Source organism: Ilyonectria robusta (genome assembly GCF_021365365.1).
Source record: "Ilyonectria robusta strain PMI_751 chromosome Unknown BGZ61scaffold_7, whole genome shotgun sequence".
NCBI classification, from domain to species: Eukaryota; Fungi; Ascomycota; class Sordariomycetes; order Hypocreales; family Nectriaceae; genus Ilyonectria; species Ilyonectria robusta.
The window spans coordinates 1,199,363-1,217,498 of record NW_025764441.1 but is presented as its reverse complement, the minus strand read 5'-3'; the positions used below and the strand labels follow the sequence as shown (position 1 = coordinate 1,217,498).

At 53.8% G+C, this 18,136-nt stretch overlaps 11 protein-coding genes across 11 annotated transcripts; 9 read left to right on the top strand and 2 right to left on the bottom strand.

The window, feature by feature from the left end:
• Positions 1-22: 22 nt before the first annotated feature.
• Positions 23-1,401, top strand: BGZ61DRAFT_449174 (carbon-nitrogen hydrolase). Its single transcript, XM_046245570.1, has 2 exons — positions 23-633; positions 677-1,401. The coding sequence occupies exons 1-2, from the start codon at positions 154-156 to the stop codon at positions 1,388-1,390; spliced, it is 1,194 nt and encodes a 397-aa protein (XP_046106182.1). The 5' UTR covers positions 23-153; the 3' UTR covers positions 1,391-1,401.
• Positions 1,402-1,451: 50 nt separating this feature from the next.
• BGZ61DRAFT_348779 (WLM domain-containing protein) lies at positions 1,452-2,480 on the bottom strand (the record flags this gene model as incomplete). Its single annotated transcript, XM_046240099.1, has 1 exon — positions 1,452-2,480. One exon carries the CDS (start codon positions 2,478-2,480, stop codon positions 1,452-1,454), a length of 1,029 nt encoding a protein of 342 aa, XP_046106181.1.
• Positions 2,481-2,956: 476 nt separating this feature from the next.
• Positions 2,957-4,162, top strand: BGZ61DRAFT_212529 (ER lumen protein retaining receptor-domain-containing protein). Its single transcript, XM_046238032.1, has 4 exons — positions 2,957-3,153; positions 3,203-3,261; positions 3,307-3,373; positions 3,418-4,162. The coding sequence occupies exons 1-4, from the start codon at positions 3,126-3,128 to the stop codon at positions 3,915-3,917; spliced, it is 654 nt and encodes a 217-aa protein (XP_046106180.1). The 5' UTR covers positions 2,957-3,125; the 3' UTR covers positions 3,918-4,162.
• Positions 4,163-4,528: 366 nt separating this feature from the next.
• BGZ61DRAFT_449168 (transcription initiation factor TFIID 23-30kDa subunit-domain-containing protein) lies at positions 4,529-5,220 on the top strand. The gene is made up of 2 exons (XM_046245569.1): positions 4,529-4,700; positions 4,744-5,220. The coding sequence occupies exons 1-2, from the start codon at positions 4,536-4,538 to the stop codon at positions 5,149-5,151; spliced, it is 573 nt and encodes a 190-aa protein (XP_046106179.1). The 5' UTR covers positions 4,529-4,535; the 3' UTR covers positions 5,152-5,220.
• Positions 5,221-5,818, bottom strand: BGZ61DRAFT_449165 (uncharacterized protein). The gene is made up of 4 exons (XM_046245568.1): positions 5,746-5,818; positions 5,683-5,698; positions 5,456-5,638; positions 5,221-5,411 (listed from the first exon to the last, which is right to left on the bottom strand). Exons 1-4 carry the CDS (start codon positions 5,786-5,788, stop codon positions 5,378-5,380), a joined length of 276 nt encoding a protein of 91 aa, XP_046106178.1. The 5' UTR covers positions 5,789-5,818; the 3' UTR covers positions 5,221-5,377.
• A 734-nt stretch (positions 5,819-6,552) lies between these two features.
• BGZ61DRAFT_348478 (glycoside hydrolase superfamily) lies at positions 6,553-7,637 on the top strand (the record flags this gene model as incomplete). Its single annotated transcript, XM_046240064.1, has 3 exons — positions 6,553-6,735; positions 6,779-6,915; positions 6,959-7,637. The coding sequence occupies 3 exons, from the start codon at positions 6,553-6,555 to the stop codon at positions 7,635-7,637; spliced, it is 999 nt and encodes a 332-aa protein (XP_046106177.1).
• A 308-nt stretch (positions 7,638-7,945) lies between these two features.
• On the top strand, positions 7,946-9,494 carry BGZ61DRAFT_387922 (uncharacterized protein). Its single transcript, XM_046242770.1, has 2 exons — positions 7,946-8,650; positions 8,695-9,494. Exons 1-2 carry the CDS (start codon positions 8,134-8,136, stop codon positions 9,243-9,245), a joined length of 1,068 nt encoding a protein of 355 aa, XP_046106176.1. The 5' UTR covers positions 7,946-8,133; the 3' UTR covers positions 9,246-9,494.
• Positions 9,495-10,007: 513 nt separating this feature from the next.
• BGZ61DRAFT_303133 (uncharacterized protein) lies at positions 10,008-12,152 on the top strand (the record flags this gene model as incomplete). Its single annotated transcript, XM_046238704.1, has 1 exon — positions 10,008-12,152. A coding segment is annotated over one exon (2,145 nt), but the record flags the coding sequence as incomplete, so codon positions are not given.
• Positions 12,153-12,662: 510 nt separating this feature from the next.
• Positions 12,663-13,768, top strand: BGZ61DRAFT_212466 (3-oxo-5-alpha-steroid 4-dehydrogenase-domain-containing protein). Its single transcript, XM_046238031.1, has 3 exons — positions 12,663-12,769; positions 12,813-13,016; positions 13,062-13,768. The coding sequence occupies exons 1-3, from the start codon at positions 12,686-12,688 to the stop codon at positions 13,641-13,643; spliced, it is 870 nt and encodes a 289-aa protein (XP_046106174.1). The 5' UTR covers positions 12,663-12,685; the 3' UTR covers positions 13,644-13,768.
• A 1,410-nt stretch (positions 13,769-15,178) lies between these two features.
• On the top strand, positions 15,179-16,849 carry BGZ61DRAFT_492943 (major facilitator superfamily domain-containing protein; the record flags this gene model as incomplete). Its single annotated transcript, XM_046250592.1, has 4 exons — positions 15,179-15,291; positions 15,338-15,465; positions 15,514-16,544; positions 16,589-16,849. 4 exons carry the CDS (start codon positions 15,179-15,181, stop codon positions 16,847-16,849), a joined length of 1,533 nt encoding a protein of 510 aa, XP_046106173.1.
• Positions 16,850-17,706: 857 nt separating this feature from the next.
• On the top strand, positions 17,707-18,051 carry BGZ61DRAFT_321016 (uncharacterized protein; the record flags this gene model as incomplete). Its single annotated transcript, XM_046238935.1, has 1 exon — positions 17,707-18,051. A coding segment is annotated over one exon (345 nt), but the record flags the coding sequence as incomplete, so codon positions are not given.
• Between the last annotated feature and the right edge of the window lie 85 nt (positions 18,052-18,136).

Sequence of the window (18,136 nt, the reverse complement as noted above, 5' to 3'; positions counted from 1 at the left end):
AGGTCAGTTGCATCTCCAACTCAAGACGGCATGGCGCCAAAGGCTCCAGAGTCACAACACGCTATGGGCGTCATCGTTTGACTTTGAAATGCGTTTGTTTTCTCATTTCCATTCTCATTTCCTTTCTCAATTCCTCCGTCAACCACCGTGATAATGTCGACAATCCGCCTGGGAACCGCCTCTCCGGGCACGCAGCCCACCACCGCAGCTACCATTGAACTCATCGACTCCATCGCCCGCCGTGCGGCCTCGTCCAACATCGACATCCTGCTTCTCCCCGAGGCCTTCATTGGCGGGTATCCCCGCGGAAGCTCGTTTGGGTGTGCCATCGGCGGTCGTTCAGATGATGGCCGCGAGGAGTTTGCCAAGTACTTTGACCAAGCCATTGATCTCGGCGACAATGTTGGCCCTGGCGGGGGTGGTGCTGGGCTCAAGTGGGTGAAGCGACAGCTCAGCGATGATGATGTTGTTCGTGGCGATGGTTCACGTGAGGAGCTTGAACGGATTGCCCGTGAGTCTGGCGTGTTTATTGTGACTGGTTGTATTGAAAAGACTGGAGGAAGTCTCTACTGCTCTGTCGTCTACGTGTGTCCCAAGGAGGGCATGCTAGGCAAGCGTCGCAAGGTCCTACCAGTATGTCTACCTGTCTGCATCTCCTATTATGCTAACATGTTAGACCGGCTCGGAGCGCCTCATATGGGCTCAAGGAGCTCCCAGTACCCTCCGCGCAGTGTCCACCACGATCCGCGGCGTCCGCATCAACCTCGCTGCGGCCATCTGCTGGGAAAACTACATGCCGCTGCTTCGCCAAACGCTCTACTCCCAAAACATCAACCTCTACCTGGCACCCACTGCCGACAATCGCGATGCGTGGCTGGGTCTTATGCGCACCGTTGGTGTCGAAGGCCGCTGCTTCGTCGTGAGCAGCAACATGGCGGTCCCCAAGGACGCCCCTACCGAAAACACCCGCCAGCCGCTTGCTCGGGGACGACGGGACTCGACCATTACAGAAGAGGGTTTCGAGATTGCGTTGCCTCGTTCGCCGCACCGGCCGCGCCGTCGCAAGTCGGTCTTTGATGAGGATGGCAACGAGATTGTCCTGTGCAAGGAGGTCGATGGCGAGACGCCGTCACTGTCGCCAACATTCACCACAACCATCCCCGAGAAAACCGAGTGGGTGTCGAGGGGCGGCTCCTCCATTGTGACGCCGTTTGGTGATGTTGTAGCTGGTCCTCAGTGGGAAGACCCCGATGGTCTCATCTTTGCAGATGTTGATTTCCGCGATTGCATTCGTGGTCGATTGGATCTAGATGCGGGAGGGAGTTATTCACGAAACGATTCATTCAAGTTGAGTGTCGAAGGATTGGATCTGGATCCGCTACCATACTAGTCAATCAATATACCAGAATTCATACGCTTGCTCCGTCTATGGGTATTAACGCCAATCTAAATCACTTTGTCTCATCATGTGGCGGGCTCTCTGTCCGTCGCCACTTGTCTGCCGACTCCAACACCTTGCGCTCTGCTTCAGCCTGCCTGCGTTGCCTCTCAAGTGCTGCTTCTGCCAAAATCTCCCGTCGAGTCATGCCTGCGGTCGGGTCCCGAGCACCTCCAAGCAAAAACTCTCCTCCAGTCCAACCTCCGTGGTCGTGTTCCTCCTCCTCTCCGGAAATGGTGTAGTGGGACGACTCTCCAACCGTGTGACCTCCTGATTTCCAGTCGGCTGCATCAACCTCCTTCTCGATTTGGTGACAAAGATCCCAGAAGTTACGGTCGTGAGGGCCGTGGACGTTGTGGGCGAGTTCGTGACATAGCGTCTTGCGGATCGTCTTGTAGTCACGGTATCCATCATGGGCATCCGTCCGCAGCCGCAGCTCAATGACTTCTCCCTGGTTTCGGTTCAGACCTAGGATTCTCGACGTGCCTTCGTGTGTAGTTTGCGTGTGGGCAAGAGGCTCCATCTCGGTCAAGAGCGCGACCGTAAACTTGTGCTTGCGCATGGACGCGCGGATCCCTGGGTCCTCCTTGAGTCGCATGAGCAGCGACTGGCTCCGTTCTGGGTTGGGTAGACCCTGCAGTGGGCGGACTTTGAGGAACGTGTACTGCGAATCTTCTGGTTTCCGCCTTGATGCAGGTCTAGCTTTGGGTCGGTGGGCCATGCGTGCTGCGTTTCTCTTGGCAACTCTCTCGGCCATGTTCTGGACGGCTTGGATCTCGGCGGCTGGCGATCCCATCAGAGTCAGGGTCTTACCCTTGAGCTCTTGGAGGGGCATGTCTGGGTTCTTGAAAGGAGCCTTGAGTAGGGGACATTTTGGAGCGAGAATCTTTTGGTTGGCGACGGGGATATCAAGACTGGCTTCGATCTCGTTGAACAGGTCGGTGATGGTGGCGTCGTCATGAAAGGTAAAGTCGTAGTTGACTTTGCGGTGGGCGACGGAGAGTGTCAGCCACGCTGCCGTATGCTCAGAGGTATCGGACATTGAGTCTTCCATTTTGTTGTAGCTTAAAGTTGTAATGTGATTCTGATAGCAAATACTGACCGCAGATCCGGTAGCTCCAATGCAAGATATAGTTCCTCAAGATGCGCGTTCGGGCATGTTCGGTGTGCTTTGTAATACGTCACTGCCTGGATCCGGTTTGTCTGCGCCACGTCCGTGACAACCAGGTGACACTTGATGACAGACATGACGGATCTCATCGATTAAATCCGGAGTAGTCCAGATGCCCTTTGACTAAATTACAAAGACGACCCTTGCCACTGGTTCATTCTAAATATGTATCGATCCCTACTCCATATTATCCTGCATTCTACTTCGTACCTGCCTGAGCGAATGCCGCATTCCTGACGTAGGCATTAGACATATGGTCCGTGCGCGTCGGCCGTGCCAGCACGTAACGACACGGTCCAATGAGCGTGCAATCGCGTCGTGTCCTTTTTCCGGCTTAGAGCTCCCTGACAACGCAGCGTCAACTTAAGCCAGGCACCGTTCGCCTCACTCGAATCTCGACTCAACTCCAATTGCAATCGCCTCGGCTTCATCAACCCCAACCCCGATTGTCACCACGAATCCGCTGCCCGCATAGCAGCTTGACCTTTGATAGCTCGCGCCCCGCCATCCATCATCATGGTGTTGAACGTCTTCCGCGTCGCTGGTGTGTACAAGCAAGCTGCTGCGCTTCGCATTCGCTAATGATGACACAGCGGATTTTTCCCACCTGGGCAGCATCTTCATTCTGCTGCACAAGATGACCCAGATCAACGTTAGTCCCTGAAGTCGTAGGTCTGGACACCACTAACAGCAACAGAGCTGCTCCGGCATCTCCTTCAAGTCCCAGGCACTCTACATGTTTGTCTACGTCACTCGATATCTCGGTATGCACTCACCCTCCATCAGCAACCATCTCTAACTCTTGCAGACATCTTCTCCACCGATAGCTTGTACAATTTTGTCTTCAAAATCCTCTTCCTCGGCGCCCAGGGATACATCATCTATCTCATGACCAACGCGTACAAGCCTACCAACGATCCCAACGTCGATACCTTCCGCGTCCAATACCTGCTCATGGGTGCTGCCCTTCTCGCCATAGTCTTCCCATACAAGTACACCATCAAGGAGGTTCTCTGGGCGTTCTCCATCTGGCTCGAGTCGGTGGCCATTCTTCCCCAGCTGTTCATGCTGCAGCGAACTGGCGAGGCCGAGACCATCACCACCCACTACCTCTTTGCCCTCGGTAGCTACCGCGCCTTGTACATTCCCAACTGGATCTACCGATACTTGATGGAGCCTGCCGACAAGCACAAGGTCGACTGGATTGCCATTATTGCTGGTCTCGTTCAGACGGTTCTGTACTCGGACTTCTTCTACATCTACTACAACAAGGTTCTCAAGGGCAAGAAGTTCAAGCTGCCCGTGTGAGCTTGAACCAAACTGGTTTAAACAAACCAACATGTAACACGACAGGCTGATTGGCCGACACTCCAACTGGAGCTGCATGGATGGCGTTGGGTTGGAAGGGTGACAGGGTGTACTATATGGCGCCCCCGGCTTGAGGGTTTGAGGCAAGGGCTTGATTTAATGGCGAAAATAGATTGCAATTCAAGAGGCTTTCAGTGGAGGTCCCGTTATGGCGCTCATAGCCTGCAACGTCGTCGATGGTTTATTGACCAAGACAGGGATAGATTGCAATGAATTGAATAACTTTTAAACTTGTGCCGATGAACATGGACCACACACATCAAGGTTCTTGGCGGTGCTAATGTTTAGTACGTCGGCTAGCATCGCTGCGGTCTGGCCGGTCTTGGAAATGGTACAAAGCTGATGCGTTGTCTTACTGCCGTGAGAAAAGGAGTTTAGTGTGTCGCGATAAACAATATCTGTACCTTAGTTTATGTATCAGATAGGTAGGTAATCGCATATCGCGGACCAGCATGAACGTCGAGGTCTTGGCTGACCTGATATAATCACGTGATCTTCAAGCGCGTCATCCCCGTAACCTTCACTCCATCACAACCATCATCAATCATCAACATCAAGATGGCGAGCGAGGCACCCGAAAAGACAGAGCAACCCCCTGCGGAGCCAAATGGCCCCGTTGAAGGTCCTCTCCATATGCCTGCCGGCCTGGAGTCGCGGCTGCCTTCACGAAAGGATACCTCTCTGCGAGAGTTCCTTAACAAGATGGACGACTGCGCCCCGATCGTGAGTTTGTCAACATCCTCTGCATACTCTTCTAACAGTACAGATTCCCGATGCTGTCACCAACTACTACATGACAAAGGCTGGTCTCCCTCCACCTCCTCAGACCGACCCCCGCCTGGCGCGCCTCCTGGCTCTCGCTACCCAAAAGTTCATCGCCGACATTGCAGCCGATGCATACCAATACAGCCGTATCCGCGCATCGAATACCAACACCAACAATCCCATGGGCTCTCTGGGCGCGGCAGCCGGGTTCCCGATTCCCGGACAGCCGACTGGTCCACCAGGCAGCAAAACCCAAGACAAGGGCGCGCCACTGGGTATTCAGCGACCAGGATACGGCGGCGGTGGTCAGGGTGGCAGCCAGAACAGGACGGTTCTTACAATGGAGGATCTCGGAATGGCAGTTGGAGAGTACGGGGTTAATGTCAAGAGAAGCGAGTTCTATCGCTAATGTCATGATGGATGGGTACATTCGGCGTTCAGGTTTGGCGCGTGGGAAGGTCAGATATCCGGCCAACAGTTATAGTCTCGGCCAATAGATGCCTTGAATCAATTTCTTCGCCTTGCACAGTTTGTATCGATCGCATCGCTCACATTGTTCGTAGTCGTGGTGCCTCGTCTTGTAAAAGTCCAACGTTGCTTATTGATACAGTCTTTATACATGGTATACCCAATCTCTACCTCTTGTCCCAGATGTTCGGCTTTCGGGTTCTATCTACGTCAGTAGATGCTTGCAACGTGACAAGGTCACTTACGGTGAAAACTCTCCAAGCTTATGCCCAACCATGTCTTCGGTGATGGTCACATGGTGGTAGTCGCGGCCATTATGCACCTCGAAGTTGAGTCCCACAAAGTTGGGGAGGATCGTCGCGGATCGGGCTTGGGTTCGAACGGGAGGGACCTTGTCGCCGGGATTCTTGGGCCAGACGATGGGGAGGCTATCGAGGTTAGACGGGCTCAGGCAATGGTTCGAGGAGCTTACGGGACAAGGTGTGGGCCTGGAGATTGTTAGCAAGTTCTGGAACAAGGTATCGAATTGACTTACCCTTCCACACGGAGCGCTTGAATAAAACCCGTGTCGCCTGCATGATCACTGGCACCGTCGTCTATGATTTTTCCAGTCCGTATCGTGAGCCTCAATTCGCGACAGCAGACGGTTTTTCCGTGATTTGTCCGATCACGTGATTGAAGTGGACCTCATCAATTCGGATCGCGAGGTGTAACCGGAGAATCGTCTCCACCAACCATCCGGGGACCAATGTCTCAGGATTTAAACACCGATGGGATTATGCAGGGATCACCAGGGGTCACTTCTTGGATATATGCTTCAACAGCGGCGACTCATAGATCCACGTGCTACGCCGCATTATGCAACCTCCTGCTCTTTTGAGTTCCGGGGACTCGTTTGTTCCAACTTGATGCTACGTCCAGTATCAAGAGGTACGGTGCCCTAGTACACACATACCCAGAGGGGGGACTAGAAGCTCAACAGTAATAAATAAAAAAACACCAACAATCGTATCAACAATGCAGACTATATACCCAGTCCATTCAAAGGTCAACAATATACTCAGACAGACTAAGGTTTCTAGTCCAACTGCTACGTCCAGTATGAAGCCTAGACAACCAGTCAGTACTGTTGCGCCAGGGTTAAGCTCATGTTTCAAACAAATGCATCCTTCCCGAGCCAGGATCCTTCCTTGGGTTGTGATCGCCCGAGTTGGCGAGATGTGGGCGGTTGTGGGGTGTACTTGTAAATCTGCTACTCGTGAACGCGTATATAAGTCAGGTCAAGTCCATATCATTCTCAGATGCATCCATCACTCTCGTTGATCGAGAACTTACTTTCACCATGCTGTTCTCAATCTTTTTCGCTGCCAGCGCATCACTAGCACATGCCGCCGCTTGCGAGGCTGCAACCACAGGCGAGTTTTTGTTTACTGGTGCCAATGAGGCCGGTGGTGAATTTGGAGAGGCCAATCTCCCTGGTGTGCTCGGCACCGACTACATCTGGCCTGACACGGCCGCCATTGATGTACGTTGTTCATATGGTTGACTTGACATAGCTGACTTTGTAGACATTGCTCGACACCGGCATGAATACCTTCCGCGTGGGCTTCCGAATGGAGCGTGCTGTCCCAGACGAAATGACTGGTTCTATCAACGAGACCTACTCCAGCGGGCTCGAAGAGGTCGTCAAACATATTACTGGCCAGTAAGTACAATGGCACCCAAGTCGGTCTCATCTAACCAAACAGGGGCGCTTATGCTGTCCTCGATCCCCACAACTTCGGTCGATATTACGATAACATCATTACCGATGTGGATGGTTTCGGCAGCTTTTGGACGACCATTGCCACGCGATTCGCTGATAATGAGCTCGTAATTTTTGACACCAACAATGAGTATCACGACATGGAAAACTCCCTGGTAGCCCAGCTGAACCAAGCTGCCATCGATGCCATCCGTGCTGCTGGCGCTACGTCACAGTACATCTTTGTCGAGGGTAACTCGTACACCGGCGCCTGGACTTGGGTCTCCAGCGGCAACGGTGACGCTCTCAAGGGCCTAACTGATCCTCAGAACAAGATTGTCTATGAGATGCATCAGTACCTTGATTCGGACGGCTCCGGTACATCGGAGACTTGCGTGAGCACTACAATCGGTGTGGAGCGTGTCAAGGCAGCAACAGCTTGGCTCAAGGAAAATGGTAAGCTTGGAATATTAGGCGAGACTGCTGGTGGTGCCAATGACCAGTGCAAGACTGCCATCCGTGGTGAACTGCAACATCTCCTTGACAACTCTGATGTGTGGACTGGGTGGCTTTGGTGGTCTGCTGGACCTTGGTGGGGAGACTACATGTATAGCATGGAGCCCCCAAGCGGCACTGCTTATACCTACTACCTATCTGAGATCCAGGAGTTTATTGAGGCTTAGGTCGCAGCCTCATTCTTGTACATATTTAGTTTAGCCGCTTGTCACGATTCAGTATGATGTCTTGAGTCGTGTTGTGGGAAAAGATACATTCACCCAATCTTCTGAAAATTCTAGATCCAAATGAGAATTCCACTAATTCCAGTATTCACCTTGCTAAAAGGTCCTCTGGAACATTATTGTTTCGACTTGTTGTCTGTTGTCATCTTGTAAGTAGTCTAGGGTAGGGTGGAGCATCACGTGGCGCTAAGACTCGCGATGGTAACATACGGCCACCAGGGATTGCCAATCAAGGCCACTTTTCCATCATCCATCACTTGACGACACTCGTTGTCGCATTAATTTTGCTGTCGACCCAACTCGACTATATACGACCGAGTCGATACTGCTTATCCTCCCCGACGACATAATCGCGCGTGATCCGAAGAAGCCACCTTGCGGAAGCCCACGGCAAACAACGATCGATACCATCTCACGAATAAACCAACGGTGACCACCGATGCCGAGCGCAACGGCCTCTGGAGCCGACACCGGTTCGGCCCGCTCTCGCGAGCACAACCAGGGCAACCAAGGACGAGGATTCACACCTGACCAAGAGGCTGCGGTTATTCGAATCCGGAAATGCAGCGCCACGGCCTTTTACGACATCCTCAATCTGGAGACCGTCAAGACGACATGCACAGAAAGCGAGATTAAAAAGGCATACCGGAAGCAGTCGCTTCTGACCCATCCCGACAAAAATGGACACCAGCACGCGGATGAGGCTTTCAAGATGGTTAGCCGAGCATTCGGCATTCTAGGCGACAAGGAGAAGCGCGAGAAGTTTGACCGACTTGGGACAGACCCCGATAGTCGGTTCGCGAGCGCCCAGGCGCAGAACCCCTTCTCTGGCTTCGCGCAGCGACAACAAGGAGGAGGCATGGGTCGAGGCGGGTGGGACGACGAGTTGACTCCCGAGGAGATGTTTGCTAGATTCTTTGGCGGACAAGGATTTGGAGGAGGAGCACCGTTTGGAGGTGAGATTCCCGAAGAAGAAACAAGACCAACGCTAACGAAGTAGGTTTCGATACAGGCCCGCAGTTTGTATTCAACTTTGGTGGAGGCCCTGGAATCCGCGTGCACCAGTTTGGAGGTGCCAGACCGCGAACGAGGCCCCGCGAGGCCAACCAGGGCGGGCGACAGGAATCAAGCCCTCTACAGACGTTCCTTGGACTTCTCCCAGTCATCCTCTTCTTTATCCTGCCGATAGTTACCTCGATCTTCTCCGGCGAATCCTCGACCTCGGCCTCAACTCCCCGCATGGTTTACGACCACCCGCTACATCCGTATACCGAAGGCCGTACCACGCCGAACTTGGGCGTTGAATACTTTGTTAATCCCGATGATGTTCAGCAATTTACCGACGGAAAGCTCACCAAACTCGACCGGACAGCCGAGGTGAATCTCGTGAGGCACCTGAAGAGCGAATGCGACAACGAGATGACGATTCGACAGAGGCTGAGGGATGCCGCCCAGGGATGGTTCTACCAGGACCCTGAGAAGATGGCAGTGGCAGAGACATACACCTTGCCTGCGTGCGACAGACTACGTAACTTGGGAATTGGCCGATGAGGTTGGCGCGGATAGTTTGTTGTTGTATGGATGACGGCCGGGAGTTGGCGTTGTGGCATTTTGGGGACAGCGAACAGGATGAACATTGCCATGAATCGTCCAGCAGTAATATACGTGACGATACAAACGTCATGGTTGATATCAAATGCCAAGTTGGCCTCGTATGGACGCCCACGTCATTTGTGGCGGTGCGTGGCTGGATAAGCAGGTGGCGGGGCCCCTTCCATCTGGCCCGACACGCAAGCTTGATCCTGCATCTACACTTAATGCCCATGAATTCTGGTGCCTGGAATCAATTACCGTCAATCAGGTTGCATTCGTTCGCTTCGATTCACTTGCCGCTGATACCGGGGCTTACGTTGCACCGCCACGAGCGGGACAGATCCGCAGTGACGACACCGAGCTCAATACGATCTGGTACGAGACGTCCAGGCAGCACATTCCAACCGACGGGTCTGTGATCGCAAGACCGAGACCAACCCTTCGCAATCATTGAACTCGCGGTTATTGATCTTCAGATCACGATCGAGCTCGACGCTTCCACTTGCGACCCCGCTTCCTGCTGTGGCACTAGCTTGCGCCTTACCGCTGTTCTAGACCGTCATGGCTTCTGGAAAGCCCCTCGACTCTCAACCTCCGAACGAAGGGTCGGAGTCGAAACCCATGTCGAATAATCCCTGGGCGGAGGGAGGTGAAAGATGGGAGGATGGGCGCCGCGAAGCGCCCGAGGGTTCTGGTTCTCCGCCCCCCGCAGCGTTGCGACCGGGCGGCGCCTTTGCGACCATGGAACATGAGGAGGAGATGGTTTGGGGTGAAGCAAAGAAGAGCGACGCTCCCCTAGACGGAGTGCCCGGGTTTATGAAGCCTGGGGGCAACAGAGCCGAGACGAACCCGTTTCTGCGCAAAAAGGTCGCAGATTCCACCGAGTCTATGTCCAAGTTGAACCTGGAGCCCAGCAACCCATGGCAACTGTCGAGAGAGCCAGCTGGACCTTCGCATAGTGTCCCGGAATTCAAGGACACCTGGGAAGATGCTCCCGCAATTGTTCCGTCGCTCCCGCCGAAGGACATATGGGAGACTCCTACACCACCACCCGCCTCATCGCCCGCGCTGGTTTCCCTGCCTTCAGGAAGCGAGTCTCCGGCTTGGGATGAAGACCCTCTGGGGAAGAATAAGGCTCCTGCGCCGCCAATGGCTACAGTGTCTGATGAATTCACAGAAGAGACGCACGTATGGGATGACTTGGGATCAAAGGGCAAGGCCAAGGCTACCGAGGAATGGAACTTGATAGATGCAGAACCGTCGGAACCAACCGACACAAAACCACCTCTGCCGCCGAGACGATCTACCGATAAACTAAGCTGGAAACCCTCACGACAACAAGTTGACGGCGCGGAGACCTACCAGGTCAAGAATATCAAGTGGTACGACCCGACCGCACCGACGAACCCCCGCACCTCTCCCATTTTAATCCAAAACGCCAACGGACCATGTCCCCTGGTGGCTCTCGTCAACGCCTTGACATTGACAACGCCAGCCGAGAACGCCGATACTGCGCTGGTCCAGGTTCTCCGATCTCGGGAACAAGTCAGCTTAAATCTGCTACTGGATGCTGTGTTTGACGAACTCATGTCTCCCCGGAGAACGAGCTCCGAAGATGCGCTACCCGACGTCTCGGACCTCTACGCGTTCCTCCAGAGCTTGCACACTGGGATGAACGTCAATCCCCGATTCATTCCCACTGCGCAAATGATCAATGCCTACAAGCGCACATCCCTGACACACCTGCACCCGACTGAACGAGGTGACCTCATCCCCGGGACTTTCGAGAACACGGCTGAGATGAGTCTATACGCCACCTTTTCAATTCCGCTGATCCACGGGTGGCTACCTCCCAAGTCGGAGCCAGCGTACGAGGCTTTGGAGCGGCAGGCTGCGTCCTACGAAGATGCGCAAAACCTGCTGTTCCGAGAAGAGGAACTCGAGAGCAAGCTTTCAACAGAGGATGGGCTGGATGAGTCGGAACAGCAACTGTACCAGGATATCCTGGTCATCAAGTCATTTTTGATGGCCTCAGCCACGCAGCTTACGCACTGGGGAATCGAAGTCATTGGCAGAGCGATTCGCCCCGGCACGTTTGCGATTCTGTTCCGAAACGACCATTTTAGCACGCTGTACTGCCACCCTGACACGATGCAGCTACTGACGCTGGTGACGGACGCTGGATTCAAGACTCATGACGAAATTGTTTGGGAGACGCTATCCGATGTCAACGGTGAGAGCACCGAGTTTTTGTCAGGGGACTTTCGGATGATAGGAACTGGAGTCGTTCTCGCATCTAGCGATGACAACGAAGGCGATTGGACGACAGTGCAGAGACGAGGCAAGGCACGGCAAGAGGAAGAACCCATGAGTCCAAGCACCGAGCAAGAGGATAGAGACTTGGCACTTGCGCTGCAGCTACAAGAAGAGGAGGACGAGCGACACAGGGCAGCTGAGGCCAGGCGTCGGAGGGAAAGCATCCTGTCAGAGCAGTATATCGAGCAACAAGGTCGCCAACCGGGGCCTAACCCGGGAATGACCACGGGAATGGAACCAGGACGAGGTCGTGGAGGTGGGGGAGTCGGACTAGCTCCAGCGCGAAGCAGCTCCAACGTCGCTACTCAGCCTCGACCCAACCAACAAGTGCGGTCTCTGATCCCACCGCAGCAACAGGGCGTGACAGGACCTGGCGGGGCAAGACCGATTGCGGCGAGACCCGCGAGACCTGGCGTAAACCGACCGGCTGAAGATGGAGACGATGCCCCGCCGTCGTATGAACAAGCGGCGCATGACGTAGCGTATCAGCCGCCGATGGGACATCCGAGCCATGCAGGCAGTAGCCCAGCCGTGTCAAGACAGTCGACGAGAACAAACATGAATGCCACACCAACTGGGCAACGACCGATGGGGAGGACTGCCTCGGGACGGCCGCCGGTGAGTCCAGGAGCAGTCTTGGGTAATGGAGGATCGTCACGGGATCGAGAGTGTATTGTGATGTGATGGATATGACAGGACGTATTGCATTGTGGAAGTAAATGATGGAACAAAGATGATGGAATGATGGATGGAGTTGAGGTACAGTTCTTGGGATGATTCTGGCGAGTGTAGGATAGTAGAGTATTACAATGGGATCGGATGAAAATGACTTCTGCTGCACTCAGCACACGACGATGAAATGTGTCGAATCGCAACTGCATACTATTTGTATTAATATTTGCAATCAACTACTAGACATATTCATTTTGCGTAGTGATGCTTTGCTTTTTTAAGCTATGATGTGTTCAAGTCCGTTCACGTTAAATAGGCAGGCGGTGGCGAGTGTCAGAATCCGTCGCTGAGCAGCGGCCAACATGATGGACAAGAGTAGAACAAACACGACACCACCATCAATCCTCAAAATGACAATAATTGAGGGCTGGATGCCCCCTACTCGGGAAAACTATGAGCTCATCCTTAAAATCTGGCAAATCTCTTACCCCATTGTAAGTACTCCTGAATCGTATGAGAAACAAATCTAAGGATCAGATTGGTTCGGCGCAATGGCTCATTGGATGGTATGGCATGGGGAAAACCTCAGTCGATAGCCGGCTCAACTTGCCGGGCCGCATTGGCTGGCTAACCATGGAAGTTCCTGGGTTTATGACGCTATTGTACCTGATGAAGACGATGCCTGAGCTGCACGGCATCGATGACCTCCCCTGGCAGAACAAGGTGCTGGCTGGGCTTTTTGTGAGTCCACTTCGGATGCAATGACTACCACGGCTAACAGAATAGGTAATCCACTATTCATATCGGGCCGTCATGTTCCCCTTCCTACAGCCGACCATGTCACCGTTACACATCGGAGTGTGGTTGATGGCTGTCGGGTTCCAGCTTTTCAATGCAACTTGCCTGGGAGCGTGGCTGGCGGCGTATGGCCCCATCACGGAAGAGGAGTGGACTTCACAGTCTTCAATCTTACAATTTGCGCTGGGAATCATCATCTTCTATCTAGGCCTGTCGTCCAACTTCTTCCACGACGAGGAGCTTCGGGATATCCGGCGCCGGGAGCAAGCCCGACAAGACCGGATCCGTCTGGAGACCGGAAATATTTCCAAAGGCGTCGACAAGCATTATCAAATCCCCCAGGCCGGGCTTTTCCGCTACATGCTTTTTCCGCACTACCTGTGCGAGTGGGTGGAGTGGACCGGATTCTGGATGGCGGCAGGTTGGGGCAGCGTGCCGGCGAGGACGTTTCTGATCAACGAGGTGTTTACCATGGTTCCGCGCGCGGTGAGGGGAAAGTGGTGGTACATGGAGCGTTTTGGAGAGGACAAGGTGGGCAAGAAATGGGCGATCGTGCCTGGAGTTTGGTGAGGAAATTTGAGTGACACTGGGGACGACGTGAGGGACGGTGAGGGACAATGAGGGACAAGCCGACGTTGGCATCCGACAAGGAGATGGTTGTTTGCCTCGGGCTAGTTCGTGCATGCGGTGCGGAGTAGATTTGTGTGGCAGCCATTGTGTCGAGTCCCCAATGTTATAGCAAGCTACGGTCTAATAAGGCAAGTTGCAAGCGCCGGCCATGTGGCAACAGTGAGGTTTAGCTGTAGATCAGTCTGACTGATGCTGACGGTTTGTGGGCACTCGGCCTGTTGCCGACTCCAACTGCCGCGGTTCTTGGCACAGACCCTGAGGCGCCCACCACCAAATACGAACAGCATGATTGGGCCGCCCCGGACCAGGGAAAAAAGGGTGCACGGCGGTTACCCCAGATTCGATGCAATCTGGGGTACAGGGGCGCCAAGCGGACTGGACTCCATTCTGGGGAAGCCTGGTCATGAGATTCAGATTCCAGCGTGATGCTGAGATCCGGATGTCCGGGGGGAGATACGGGAGATACGGGGCAGATGTCGGGAGCCGACACGGGGGTTGTGGCGCAGGTATGGCGGGAGCCTCAATATCAGAGATGTTGGCCAGCGTCAGCCACATTTGGGACGGATTTGCGCCTACTTCCGCAAACTTGGGGAAAGAGGCAAGCGCACCCAAGCGCCTGTGAAACAGCGTTGGGGTTCTTGCCGAGGAGGAGAACGAGGAGAACGAGGAGAACGCACGTGGTGGAGAAGGTGGCTTATCTTCTTGCCGCTTGTTCTTATTCGAACCAACCATATCCATCCCGCCATCCTCAGCCTCATCTTCCGTCGCCTAGTCTTTCCCTGTCTTGTTCCCCCGCATCGCGATTCAGGTTTAGTCCGTCTCTCCCTATCTCGCAATAGTCCATCGCCATCAACTCGCTCCGCCTGCTCCGCACGCAAGCACCCCTACAAGCGGCACACTCGCGGCCAAGCCATCGACTCATTCCTCCGACGCTGGCGCATCACACCCGTCCACACGCCCGAGTCAGCCAATCGCCGAGCCACGCCACTCGCCGAGTCACACCTTTAAATGTTTCTTAACTCAAATTAACGGCCCGGGTTAAGCTCCCGCGTAAAGGCTGATCCGACTCAGGGCTCGAGCTGGGAAATGAAGCCACCGCTCTGGGACGTGGCAATCCTGCAATCCTGGGTGTATTCGTACGCCGCCCCCCATGGCACGCGTACGTAGTACTGATACAATCTGTGCCTGCGGGGAAGCAGCTCTTTCGCCGAGGCCAACAAGACCCAGTATGAAGCCCTGTCTAGCTCTATGGAGCCCTTGTCGAGCCCCATCATGCCCCGTCGTGGCATCCCCCAATGCAACGTGAGGGGGGCAGATCGTGGCCAAGACCAGCGATGCGGAGCAAGACCGAAAGCCGATTTTTGCTCAGACCGCGCTTTTATTTATTTCAAGTCGGTCCCCCCCAAGATGATTTGCAACTCGACAAGCTCACCCTCCACACTCTACTCCCCTTGTCTGCTCAACTCTTTCTGATCATGGCCATCTCCGACAAGGAACAGGTTGATGACCGCTCCTCTGAGAGGGTCGAAGATGCTGGCCCAGGCACCATCCATGATGCCGCTGGCCATGGCCATGCAGCCACTGACATGTTAGTACTGCTCGACTCATCCCAAAACAATGCTGACCTGTTGCAGTTATGGCAACTCGACTGTCCAGTTCGATCCCGCTGCTGAGAGTAGGCTGAGGTGGAAGTTGGATCTGTACACGGTCCCAACTGTGGCCGTCCTCTATCTGTTTTGCTTCATCGATCGTGCCAACATCGGTAAGTTCCCCGAGCCTTCGCCCTGATCCACACTAACAACATACCTAGGTAACGCACGCATCGCTGGCCTCGACGAGGACCTCAACTTGCAAGGCTACGACTACAACAAGGTCCTCTCCGTCTTCTACATTTCATACATCCTCTTCGAGATTCCCGCCACCATCATGTGCAAGTGGATAGGCCCTGGCTGGTTCCTACCTGCCACCTCGCTCCTCTTCGGTGCCGCCAGTATTGCCACTGCCTTTGTTCATACCCAGGCCGCTATCTGCGGTGTCCGGTTTTTGCTGGGCATCTTCGAGGCTGGTATGCTTCCCGGCATTGCCTATTACCTGTCTCGATGGTATAAGCGTGCCGAATTAACATTCCGCCTATCGCTGTACATGGTCATGGCCCCCTTGGCTGGAGCCTTCGGTGGTCTCCTGGCCAGTGCCATCCTCAAGCTTGATCACTTTGGTAGCCTCCACAACTGGCGCATGATCTTTGCCATTGAGGGAATCGTCACTGTCGGACTGAGCCTGGTTGCCTTTTTCTCTCTGACTGACCGTCCCGAAACGGCATGGTGGTTGACTCAGGAGGAAAAGGAGCTCTGCATTGCACGTGTCAAGTCGGAGCGTCTGGGTCAGACTGAAGTTGTCGACGGCATTGACCGCACCAAGCTGATCCGTGGCATGTCCAACCCTCTTGTCGTCCAAATCGCCGTCATCTTCCTCTTCAACAACATCACCGTCCAGGGCCTTGCCTTTTTCCTACCCACCATTGTCGGCACAATCTACCCCGAGTACACTGTTGTCCAGAAGCAGCTGCACAGCGTGCCCCCCTATGCAGTCGGCGCCTTCTTCGCGGTTGCGTTCCCTGCCGTCAGTTGGTACTTGGACCGTCGCCAGATTCTCATTATCCTTACCGCACCGATGGTCATGGTGGGCTATTCCATGTTCCTTGGGACAGATGACGCGAATGCCCGATATGCGGCGTGCTTCCTTATTGCAAGCACATGTACCGTTCTGGGAACGTTGACGAATGCCCACATCAGCGCCAACGTTGTTAGCGATACTGCGCGTAGTAGTGCCATTGGTCTGAATGTAAGTTGCCACCTCGCTCTACTGAATCAAGCTCACACTCGTAGGTCATGTTTGGTAACGTCGGTGGTCTCATCTCTACCTGGGCCTTCCCCGTGACCGATGCTCCTAAGTACCGCATCGGAAACGGTCTTAACCTGGGGTGTGCGACAGCGATTCTGGTTGTTAGCACCTTCGGGTACTTCTGGATGAACGCAGACAACAAGAAGCGAGATGGACGGAATGTGGAAGAAGAGTTGGCGGGAATGAGCCCAGAGGAGGCGCGAGAGCTTGATTGGAAGCACCCAGCCTTCAGGTGGCGACCTTAGTTATGACGTGATGAGTCTATGTCTAGTCCTAGTTAACTACAGATGTCAACCTGGACCGTCCTGTTTATCCGACCCTTCAAGTTCTTCCTTGAGTTCCTTCATGTCCATCAAAGGCTCTCTGACCAATTTAGACAACTCCAGCCACAGCCCGAGCTGCTTCGAGTTGATGGGTGGGAAATCCTCCAAGTCCGGACTAGGTTTTAACTTGTATTGTTCAACCTTGACTGTGTTTGTCACTGGTTTGGTCTTGATCTCGGTACATGTCTTGATCTTTGCCTTAGGATTCATGGGGGGTGTGAGGACGGGTGTCGAGTTCCTGCCTTTTGGTGACATGGCTTGTGGTTTAGTGGGTAAGATCGAGAACAGGCGCGTGAGTGAGGTGCGAGTGAGAAGTGAGTGAGAAATGGCTGAGGACGGCTTGCTGTAGCAGTCTTGTGCGTGCTGTCGATTTCTGTTTTCCATGGCTGCATTTGGGACGGCGTATAGGGTACTATGGTTTGGCAGTGATTGATGTAGCCGTGAGTGTCTGTTTGGAGAAATAGAAACCTGTGCTCGTTGAATGTCAAGCTGACTCTTAGACTGTGCATAATGAATGGTTGATCAATTAACAATGTATCCATTGTTGCATCCTAAGAATAGCCACCTTTGCTTTAATCTGAACAAAGGCTATGTGTCAGTTCAAGCCACACAAAGCTGCAGTATATTTATGATTCCTTTCGACAGCATATGCAGTCCAACTCACTCATCCAGTCACATTCACCTAGAAGTTTGAAACAATATCGTTAATCACCAACTCCTTTTTAGTGATTCAAATCTGCAAGTTCTACAACCCGTTCTACGCAATGACATCTCACACACCACCAAAACCCTTGGCCTGGAAGTGGAAATGCCACTCCTGCGGTCGTACTTATAAGATGGCCGTCACCCATCGCTGCCTGAACTGCTCCCATCGCAGCTGCGTCGGCAAGACACCCACGAAGGCGACCAAATATCGCGTCTGCCAAGCCGAGTTCGACTACGCCACCTGGGCCTCCATCGGGGAGTTGCGACGCAATCGCGAGAGTTGCTCCTCCAACATTGCTGCAGGGAGGGGAGGAGAAAAACAGTCCAAACTGGAGATTGAAGAAGCGCGGATGAAGCGCCTGATCGACAACACGCATAACTGCTCGAGAGACTGCGACTACCCAAGCGAATGCTACCACGTGCGATATCCCGCCACGTCCCAGGCTGAAGCATCGCCGGCCGAGTCACCAACCACAGAAGAAGTCAACGATGAAGACGGCCTGA